This window comes from Propithecus coquereli, unplaced genomic scaffold, assembly GCF_000956105.1.
Source record: "Propithecus coquereli isolate 6110/MARCELLA unplaced genomic scaffold, Pcoq_1.0 Scaffold77, whole genome shotgun sequence".
Taxonomy (NCBI): domain Eukaryota; kingdom Metazoa; phylum Chordata; class Mammalia; order Primates; family Indriidae; genus Propithecus; species Propithecus coquereli.
The window spans coordinates 937422-948322 of record NW_012153840.1 but is presented as its reverse complement, the minus strand read 5'-3'; the positions used below and the strand labels follow the sequence as shown (position 1 = coordinate 948322).

At 56.9% G+C, this 10901-nt stretch overlaps 1 protein-coding gene across 1 annotated transcript in view; it reads right to left on the bottom strand.

Moving 5' to 3' along the window:
- The window catches only part of PADI2 (peptidyl arginine deiminase, type II), a 43918-nt gene that overhangs the window by 11703 nt on the left and 21314 nt on the right, over nucleotides 1-10901 (bottom strand). The window contains exons 5-10 of the mRNA XM_012662474.1: nucleotides 9297-9414; nucleotides 8750-8875; nucleotides 3700-3878; nucleotides 1900-2003; nucleotides 1013-1124; nucleotides 275-382 (exon numbers count right to left, since the gene is read on the bottom strand). Coding sequence (XP_012517928.1) covers nucleotides 275-382; nucleotides 1013-1124; nucleotides 1900-2003; nucleotides 3700-3878; nucleotides 8750-8875; nucleotides 9297-9414 — 747 coding nt within the window. The remainder of the gene's footprint in view (nucleotides 1-274; nucleotides 383-1012; nucleotides 1125-1899; nucleotides 2004-3699; nucleotides 3879-8749; nucleotides 8876-9296; nucleotides 9415-10901) is intronic.

Sequence of the window (10901 nt, the reverse complement as noted above, 5' to 3'; positions counted from 1 at the left end):
CTGGGCCTCCCAAAGCGCTGGGATGACAGGCTGGTCGGACCTCTGGAATCAGGTCTCGCCCTGCCCCCACACTTCCCATCTCCTACAAGAAAGCTGCCCATGGTTTCTAAAACATCAGTTATCAGAGCAGGAAAGGGCCTCAGGGCCGCTGTTGCAACTGACCGTTTTGCAGATGAGGGAAGCAGAGGTCCTGGGCAGTCGGTCTCCTGACCTCTCTGTCCCATAAAAGTCCCCGGGGATCACCCCCAACCCCAAGTGGCCCCCAGTGTCTCACCAGGAGCTGCTTCACGGGGAAATCCTTCAGGTTTCCATCTCGGGGGGAGTCCAGCACCACGGGGAAGCCTTTGTGGGGGGCCTCGATGTAGCCAAACTCAATTTCATCCTGGGGGGACACCAGGGAGAGCTGTCAGAGGGGCCTGGGAACGTGGTCAGCCTGAGAGGGTGGGGGAGGGGCTGGGAACAAACAGGTCCCCTGTGCACGGGTCGGACAACTCGGACCCAGAAGAGAACTGAGGGTCCCTCATGCCCTGTCTCGTGGTCCCCCATCCTCCTCCCCTCAAGCCAACGGTGGCAGCGCACCTCCCCGCAGGCAGTCTCTGCACGTCACAAGCACGTTTCTTACGGATATGGGCCTCATTTCAAAAAACATAAATGGCAGCATCCTGGATGTATTTTCCTTCGAGTAACAACTTAACTGGAAGCGTGTTCCGTATCCATGTTTATAGATCAGCTTCCTTCCTTTCAGCTGCTGCACAGAACTCCACGGGAAGGCTGTCGCCGGTCCCCCGTGGGTGGGCATTTAGGCTGTTTCACGGTCTTTTGCTACCACGAGACGCAACACCGCACGGATCTGCCTGGCCCGCTACGTGTATGTGTGTGTGCGCGCGTGTGCGGGTGTGAGCGGACAGGATTCCCGCCCGTGGAGCTGTGGGCGCCGGCGGTTTCTGCTAAGCCAGCTCCTCTCGCCCGACCCCCGGGCCACGTCCTCACCACCGGGGCCCGGGCTGCTCACCTGGATCCAGCGGTCGCCCCGGTTTATGTACTGGAAGCAGACCTTCAGCTCGCAGTTGGTTTTCTCCACCAGGTTCTTCACCTCTTTCAGGAACAGGTAATTGTCCTTCATGCTGAGAAGTTTGGGGAAGAGGGGGAGGCCAGGAGGAGGGGTGAGGAGCGACAAGGTGACCCCCCATCCCAGGTGGTGATAGCAGCTGGCAGCTCTGGGCCGTGCTGGGCAGATGAGGCCACACCTATGTTCATGGTCCCTTTTGTAAAAGCCACTGGAATCGAGGGCCAAGGAAGCCCACCGCTCATGTGGTGTGTGTCAAGGTCATGAGCAAATAAAACGAGGAGGGGAACTCTCTCCCCACCTGTCTCAAAGCCTGACATCTCTGAATCCCCTGATTTTCAGAAAAGAGCCATGCCTGGCACGAGGATGGGCTGGGCCCACGGACCTCAGGGGTTCCTTTCAGGGCTCCCGGCCAGCTACCTACAGCCACTCGCTTCTCACCTTGCTGTGCACCTAGCCCCTAATAGGTGTTCAATAAATGTTTTCTTACTCAGTAAGATGAACTGAATATCCACTGCATGGGAGGTGCCCAACTGCATGGTTGGGAGTTAAGCAAGAGAAAAGAAATGGCAGTTACTATTTTTAGAGCACACACTCCGTGCCAGGACACTGGACGGATGCTTTGCCACTTTCATCTCATTTCATCCTCACCGTGACTCTATGATACGGGCATTTCAGAGAAAGTGAGGCACAGAGAGGCCAAGTGAGTTGCTCAAGGTCACACAGCAGGTAAGTGATGGAGCCTGGAACTGAACTCAGATCCATCTGACCCTGAAGTCCCGGCTCTAGGCCACGCTGCTGCGTTGACTCTCTGGGCTATGGCCACCGCTTACCAGCACACGTACACCGACACGGGAGGCAGGATGTTGGGGGTCATGATCCACGGTGCAATCCGGAACATCACGGTGTCCGTGAAGATGGGTGTCAGTGGAATCTCCTAGACATGGGAGAGAAGGGAGGGATAAAAAAAAAATCTCCCCAAGGGGTCTTCTCTTCCTGCCTTCCAAAGCAGTGAAACTGATGACAACAGTACGTTTCCTGAGCACTTCCTGTGTGCCGGGCCGTGCTAAGTATCTGCACACGCGCCAACTCATTTCTGCCTTACAGCCACCCCAGGGGGTAGACCCTATTCTAATCCTCACTTTCGGATGGGGAAACTGAGTCACAGAACTGTTAAGTAACTGTCCAAGACCACACAGTTAGTGGGTGGCAGAGCCGGCCTTTACCCCCAGGAAATGTAGCCGCTGAGCTCACACTCGACCATGGTCCAATCTCGCCCCGCCAGAGTCCTCCTGAAATCGGGCCACATGATGGCTGAGCCAACCCCAGACCTTCTATGTGTGAGCATTTCAGTGTCGTTTGGGATCAATTTTGCTATGTCCAAACTGTTCTTTGTTTTAAGGAATGATTTAGGCAGCTTCCCAGGAATCTGAAGGAAAATGAGATGTGATTCTAGGGTTCCTTTGTGGGGCTGGCTTTGAAAAGCTGTGGGGAATGGGCCCCTCCCTTGGCGGGAGGATGGGGCATGGGACAGGGGACATGGCTGGCCTTTCCTGCCCCGTTCTGCCTGCGGGGTCTCTGCTGGTGCCCGCTGGAGGGGCCTGAGAGATCCTGGGGGGACCAGGCTGCCCTAGGACTGGGGGAATCAGGAGAAGCCCCCTCTCCAGCCCCCATCCTGACAGCTTTGCCTTTTCTGCCTTTTTCCCTTCCTGGGGAGCTTGGGGGTGCTTTGCGAGTGAGGACTTTGCAAGTTTGTTTGTTCACAGCCGCCCGGCAGCAGACGTTTTGGTCCTTTCTGGTTTACAGATGCGGAAACTAGGGCACAGGGAGGTTAAACCAGAGACCAAAGTCTCATGGTTCCAGAGCCCATTCTCGTAAATCTGCGCTAGACCCAGCCTCGCCCTTCTACGGAGTCCGTGGGTCCTGCCCTGCGGTGGCCCAGGGGTAAAGATGGGGGGCGGGGCTCCTGGGTCCAGGACAGCAGCCAGGTCCTGTCTGAGAGAAACAGGGTGGGCCCGAGAGGCTGGGGTCAGGTCTGGGTGCAAAAGGTCTTTGTGATGGGAGTTTCTCGTGTGCAAGACACACCCTAAGCAAGTGGGATTCTCTAGAGGGGCAGGGGCTCTACTCTTCATCCAGCTCCCCGCAAAGCAGGAGCAAGGCTGGCTGAGATGGCTGGCCACAGGGTAGGGCACAACCTGAAACCGGGATTTGAGGTTCGCCTGTGGTCAGCGTGGGTATAACCCACAGTGGGGGTAAGGGGTGAGTCTGGGGCAGGGAGAACAGGGCACACAGTAGGTGGTCAACAAACCTAACACATGTGTCCTAGTTAGAGCCTTGTGCCCACCATGGGGACTCTGCCACAGAACTAGGCAGGGCACGGGGCAGACCAGGGCCCAGGTGTGGAGAGTGTCAGGAAACGTGGCCCACAGGGGAGCAGGTGCGGTGAGGCGCAGGACCCAGGAGCACAGCTCAGAGGACCCTGGCAGCTCTGCATGGGCTGAGGGGGCATCGAGGTCTCCTATCCTGGCCCCCTCACCTCGGTGCTTTGAGGGGAGTGGAGCACGGTGTGGGGTTCTGGGAGTGGCCTGCTGATAAGAGCCCCACCCTGGCCCCAGGAGGCCCGGAGCCCTCACCTGGGCCATATATTCCAGCAGGCTGACGTGGATGGAGACCAGGCCCGAGAAGCCCTCGTCGGGGAAGCGGAGGCCTTCCACGAAGAACAGCAGCTCCGCGGAGCCGCCCGTGTACTTGACCACGTGGTAGAGCTTCCGCCGGCCCAGGATGTGGATGTAGCGCTGGCCGAAGAACGGGTCTGGGGGGAACAGGACCAACGTCAGGCCCCCACCCCACGAGGAAGAGGTTGGTGGGGTGGGGTCACTGATGGGGACAAGAGAGCAGAGTGACTTTTCCTCTAGACACAAAGAGAAACGCGTAAGCAGAAAATGCCCCCAGAATGGCCATGGCCCGGTCATTGTCACCATCTGGCACTGCTGTGCTCGGGCTGTGTGGCGCGGCACCAGACACCCTCTCTGGCTTCTGGCCTCCTCATCGATAAAAGGAGCAAGCTCGCTCATGAAAGGCACGGATGAAACCATAGCAGGTGGTAACTAAACAGTTAGTGGTGTTGGGGAAGGATATTATTGTTCCCATTTCACAGATGAGGAAACTGAGTTTCAGAAAGGAGGAATGGCTTATCCAAAGTCACATAGCCAGTAAGTGGCTGAGCTGGGACTCAAATTCACGTCCAATTCTGAATTCTGAGCTCCAATCCCCTCTGTATAAATGAAACACAAATGTACTCATTTGTACCCCAAATTCCCCTCCATATAACGAAGGCACGTTGGTGCAAAGACAAAGGCCTGGGTCTCTGGCCGTCCGTTCTCGTGGCTGGGAGGAAAGGCAGCTTTCTCCAGTGCACCGGCCCCACGGAGATCGCCCAGCTGGTCGTGTGCCGTTCCCTCTGCTTGGACAGCTGTGTCCCTCCTTCCTACAGGCCTTAATTTGTGTCACTCTCAGTTATCCTGCCCGGATCCCCCAAAGACTAAGCCAGGGCTCGATTTGGAGCTGCCGCAGCCCCTGCCCTTCCCCATCACAGCTTCGCTAACGGCAGGGGTGACTGTACGAGGGCAGAGACAGGGCCGGGGGGCCCAGGGCCCACTTGGCACATGGTCGTGTTTAATAAATGTCTACTGAACGAACCAGGGGCTCCTGGACCACTCCCTGTGGGAGAGGACGATGGCAATTTTCAGGCTGATGGAGAGCAGATGGACTGAAAGACTATTCTGTGACCAGCGTGGGCAAGACCTTCCGGGGGGAGACAGAGGGGGCTGAGATGCAGCGTCTCCGTCTCGGAGCCGTGCATGGCCGATGGTGAGATAGAGCGGATGTGGGAAGTGTCATAACGGCAGCTGCGGGTGAGATCCAGGCTGGTTACTCAGGGCAGGGGCAGGCGGGGTGGGAAGCACCGAGCGGAGGAAGGCGGCCTTGACTCTTTGAAATGCCCTCGCGGGGAGGCAGAGGTGGGTGCGCTGGGGAGAAGAGATACTTGCGTTGGCAAAGGCACGCAGGTAGGACCCTGTGCAGTTCCAGGAGTTTCTTTATGCCCTGCAGAGCTGGAAGGGCAGAGTCAAGCTCCACTCAGTGCTTTCAACAACAAAGATAATGGTTAACGACCAGTTACCCAAGGGTGAGAACATGTAAGCAGAATGGTCCTGGCACAGACAAGGCGCTTGATTGAAACGTGTGAAATGAATGGATGCAGCACGAAGCCTGGGCTTGGGATGGGTTTTCCTGCAGGACAATGTGCTAGACCCTGGTTATAAATCTCACTGAGGGCGGTTACCTTAGTGGTTATGGTTTTCACTGTCAGAGAGGCCTTGGTTCAAATACTGCTCTGGCTTTACGAGCTGTGAAACCTCAGGGAATTCACTTAACTTCCCTGAGCCTCAGTTTACTCATCCGTTAAATGGGGGATATTAATACCCATGCCACGGGGTCTTTGGCAACAACACAGCCTCAGTAACTCCAGCAACCTTGGTAACTACGGGTAACACCGCTGGGACCTGCTGGTATTACGGGTATGAGAATCTGTGAACCTCTTATAGCAAAATTCAGGACCTTTTCATCGAACAGCTTCTGAACAGAAGGCAAAGAAATGATATCTCACCTCCTCCTCCCTTGCAGCGAGGGTGGGGGTGGGGGAGTGTCCAAGAAATGAGGTGGAAAAATTCAGACAGTCCCAAGGAACAGAAAGTGAGGTCCTGCTCGCCCAGAAACAACAGCGTGTGCCCAGTTACCGAGTAGATCAGATGGATCGGTATAATTAAAACATTCTTCCCCGGGCACTGGGGCCCTCCCACGCCCACATGCCCCAGGCTGCACTTGAACTGATGCTCAGGGAGAGATGTCAGGCCTAGAAGCCAACTTGTCTTTGGAAGCAGCACAGCTGAAGCTTTTCCAGGGCTGGGGACGGCTGGGGGGCTCCACCAGGGTCTGGGGCAGGAGTGGGCACCCGGCCAGGGTTGGGTTGGAAGACACGTTCTGGTCCATCTGCCAGTAGCTCTCTCCCTCCCAATGTGGCCTGTGATTCACAATGTGTCTCTATCCTGGGCCTCTTTCTGGAAGTTTGGGTCAGCTCCAGGCAGATGGATTTCTTGGTGGGAACAGTCCAGCCATTGTCCTGAGGAGTCTCCTTCCCCCACCCCCTGTCCCCCGCCTCTGTCCCCAGCTCAGTGCAGACCCCGCTCTGAGCACAGCTGGCTCTGCCTGCGGAACCGACAATGCCCCTCTGTTGAGCGGCCCTCGTGCCTTGGGCTGGGCCCCCAGCCACTGGCCACCACGACCTCTCCTCGGCCCCAGGCATTGGCCCCTGCTGGCTGGCATGTGGCATGGTTTGCATAACCCTGAGTCTCTTTGGAATGATTCTACCTCCCAAGGAGACTCCTTGACAGTGTGACCGGCTGGCTTGGTTTGCCTGGGACTGAGGGGTTTCCTGCCATGAGGGACTTTCAGTGCTAAAACCAGGAAGTCCTGGGCAAACTGGGACAAATTGCTCACCATATCCTTGCGGGAAGAGGTAAGGCCCCAACGCTTGGTGTTCTGGGCAGAACTTGAGGTTGGAACACAGTCACCAGGTCTTCCTGGGAGCACTGGAGACTTCTGTCCACTCCAATCATTGTAATTAAAGTCACCATAATAATCCCAACTACCATTTATAGAGAACTTTCCATAGGCTAGCCGCCGCAGTGAGTGCCTGACACACGTTCCTCATTCAATCCCTACTGCCATCCAGACAGTCTTGTTAACCCCAGGCCACGTCACAGATGAGGACCCCAAGGCCAGGGATGGTGGGGAGACTTTCCTGGACCCAGGATCTGAACCTCCCTGGTTCCAGATCTCCCTCCTGGGGTCCCTGGGTCTCCAACCCAGCCCCCTGCCCTTGGGGAGAGGTGGTTTCCTCTACCAGGACACGGGTGACACAACACGTTCTCACCCACTGGTGTACTCGGAATTTGACTAAAATCTCAGAATGTTTGCATGAAAGCAAAGGAAACTGTGCTGCAGATCAATTATCTGCCCTCCTTTGTGTGCGTGTGTGGCTCAGTCATCTAGGAGTCTGCATTTTGTGGGGAGCTGACTATTCTGGGTCATCACTGTCTCAGTAACGGCCACTCGCCGCAGGACGGGCAGCCCAGGTGAGACAGATTTCGAGGACGTTCTCAAAGCCCTTGCAGAAGCAGTTCCTCTTTTTTCTCGTCTGCTCAGGACTCGTCCCAGATGGCAAGTGAGGGGGACGGATGTGATGGAGCCAGACCAGAGTCCACTCCCGTTAACAAGAAGAAGAAACCTCTGGATGACGCCCAGACGTCACTATGAGCAACGGGTCTCGTGCCATGATGGCGAGGTGGGGAAGCCCAGGCTGAGGTCCTGCCTGCTCCTTTCCTGCCTCTGCTGGTGACCCCAGCCCCATGGCAACACTGGCCTGGACGGTGTCAACATCAACATCTCTGGCCCCCTGGGGTGGCGGAGCCGGCCTGACTCTGGGGACATTCCAACCTGTGCGAGGTCACTGCTTGGAGCCCAGGGTGGATCAGGAGAGCTGGCACTGGGTGGCCGCTGTCCACTATTTCCCTGGCTAAATCGCTCCTTGAGGTGAGGGTCCAGGGCCCCCATGACCAGCTCCTCATGGTGACTGCCCCGTCCAGAGGTGGGCCCAGGGCTAGGCCAGAGGTCCTGGGCCCCCCAGACAGCGGGGCACACAGAAGTGCCCCCTGCACCATGGCAAATTGCAAAGCTGACTGTTTTGCTGAGGGAGCTTTTTAAATACATAAATCAGATCTTGGCAGGCCCATGCTAAAAACCCTCTAATGGCTTTCCAGTGCGCTCAGAATAAAGTCCAAACCCCGTCTGCAGGCTCTGGCCCCTGGCCCAGCTCGCTGACCTTGACTCCCAACACGCCCCTGCTCTGGTCTTCTTCCTGCTCCTGTGACACGCCAAGCTGGCCCCTTCCTCCATGCTCTGCGGGTGCCAAGCCCTCTGCTTAGAGCACTCTTCCCTCGGCTCACAGGTGGCTCCTTATTGCTCATCTGAGGCTCAGCTCAAATGTCGCCTCCTCAGGAGGCCTTTCTGGGCCATCTGTCCGGCGGTGCCTCTGCCCTGCCATCTCTGTCGCCTGGTCTACTTCACTTCCTCCGACTGCGCTATTGATTATGTCCCCCTGGCTAGACGGGCAGCTCCTCGAGGACAGGGTGTGATGTCACGCTCACTGCAGAGATCCCAGCGCTGAGGACAGTGCCCGGCACTGAGGGGTTCAACGCATATTCACAGAAAGAGTGAGATGGGGTAGGGGCTACGAGGACCAGCTTTATGGTGGAAGCGGGTTCCCTGCACAATCGGGGCCCAGGACACCCTGTCGCCATCAAGAGGAACAAGGGGGTCAACAAGGGTGCCCACGGCATTTTCAGGGGGTCTTTAAAAGTCAGAGATGGCAGAAGACACCTGGAGGGGGTGCCTGCCCTGTCTCAGGTTTGGATGGATCCCCGCGAAGACTCATGGGACAGCAGCGTTTCCCAGTTACAATTACCCGGGGACCAATCCTGGTCTCTCTGCCCCCACACAGGCACCTGCGCAGCTGCTGAGGGGAGGCGGGAGGTGGCCCTGGAGGGCGGGGCTGGGGTCACTCACTCTCCACGTAGAACACGCCCACTTTGTCCGAGTCCGACATGGAAATGTAGAGAACTATCTCGTATCCAGCGGGGAGGCGGTCGGGGCCCTTGGTCCGCAGGATCATCTGGGACATGTCCTTGAGGTCTGCAGGCAGACGCACGGGCAGGTTGGAAGTGCGGCTGGAACCTTGGCTTGCTGCTGCCTTTTATTAACACTTTTGTAATTAGGAAAAAGATATCTCCACGGTTGTGTATTATGGAAACCACAGAAAAGCATAAAGGAGAATAAAAAACCAGCTGTCCTCTCCAACACTGGAGCCGGCTTCCTATTAACCTTCGAGAACTTCCTTCCAGTCCTTTTCTAGGGACACGTATAACTTTTAAAAAACATGGTTCCAATGGAACTGTGTTTACAGTTTTGTTTTCTGCTTTGAGCAAGAGTGGGCATGGGAGCCCACCATCCCAGGGGGCTGAAGCCCACACCGGCCTTACCCTTGGCCCCGCCCAGGACTTGGCATGAATCTTTCCGCTGCTGCCCCCACCCCGCGAGCAGGGCCTGCGGTCACCTTCCCTGCTGTAGACCTTCTCATCGCTGTAGTCCTCCTTGGGCAACCAGGGCGTGTCTCGGTCACAGTTCACCAGCAGGATGGCCCCCTGGCCCTCGGGCCCCCAGGTCCAGGACGCCTGCAGAGACAGGAAGAGAGGTCAGTGCCCTCTTCTCTGTCCTAGTACAGACCCCACAGGACACGGGAGAGACAGCCAGGGTGAGGACATAGAGGAGCCACCACCCGCTGGGGCAGCTGTGACCTGGCAGCTGTGAATCCCAAGATTGATGCCTACGGGATCAAAGGCCAGCTCGGGAGAGACAGGAAGGCTGACCTGGGCATTCGTGGGCCTCACGTGTGCTGTGGCTGTGCCCAGCGGGGGCCGAGGTGGGAGGTGGGGGCTGGCCAGAGAAATGAGCAGACAGACATTCTACGACAGGCTGCGAGGTCTCTAGGGAGGTTCGGGGAGCTGCTTGGACGGACAACACCCAGCTGTTTCCAGACACGCTCTGAGAGCTCCGAATGGGGCCTGCCTGGGGCTCCACGTTCTGCACTGCAGCCAGAGTGCTGCTAGAACAAACTCCGACCAGATCATGTTGCTTCCCTGCTTTAAGCCCTGGCCGGGGCTCCCTGTTGACTTAGGATGAAGCCCTGACTCCTCGCTGTGGCCTACAAGGCCTAGCAAGACCTGCCTGCCTCTCCTCCTCTCCTCCACCCTGTCACGCTGCTCAACCCGCCCTGGTGCCTTTCTGCTCCCCAAAGACCCAAGCTCCGGCCCTTTGCCCGTGCCCGTCCCTCCGCCTGAAACACTGTCCTGCCTCTTTCCACCTGGCCAACTTGGCTCCTCCTTGGTCACAGCGTGCCTGTCCCTTCTTCCTGGAAGCCCTTCTGATTCTCCAGAGCACAGCAGCGCAGCTTCCCTGGGTCTGCGCGTGGCCCTGCGTGTGTACCTCCTTTCTGGGAGGACTTAGGGTGATCGTGACAACACAGCCACCTCCGACATTCTTTATTTCATGTGGACTGTGAGGGCTCTAAGGGCAGGGGCTGTGTTTCTATTGTTCCTTCTGCATTCCCTGGGCCTGACTCACGCCTGGAATATAAAAGATGCTCAACAAAGGTTTCTGGGACAAGTGAAGAAAATGTGAACACCTAACTGGCCTGGGCGCAGAGATTCCGGCTGAGGTCCGGCTCTCAGGGATTGTGTGATTTTGCCAAGATCTCAGGGCCCCTCAGGGGAGGTTGGAAGCTCTCTGCCCAGGGCTGCGGAGTCCACTATCACGTGCCTTGGCCACAGACACAGAGCATGTGTGTGTGGGGCTGACCTGGGGCTGAGGTGGAAAGAAGGGGCTCCCCAACAGGCTGAGAACCCCCTTCCAGCCTGCAGCCAGGCAGCTGGCCCCAGACTTCTCACCGGGCTGTATTTATTTTCCTTTTCAAAGTACCCAACTATTTATAATTTTGCCGAGGCTTCAGAGTGTTATTATAGAAATCACACATGCCCATGGCGAAAATCTAAGTGAAACAAAGGGCGGAAAATGGGACACGGTTAGAAGCCACAGCCTGAACGCATGCAAAGCAAAACTGATGGAGCTTACAGATTGGGTCGAGGGAAAAGCACAAAACAGA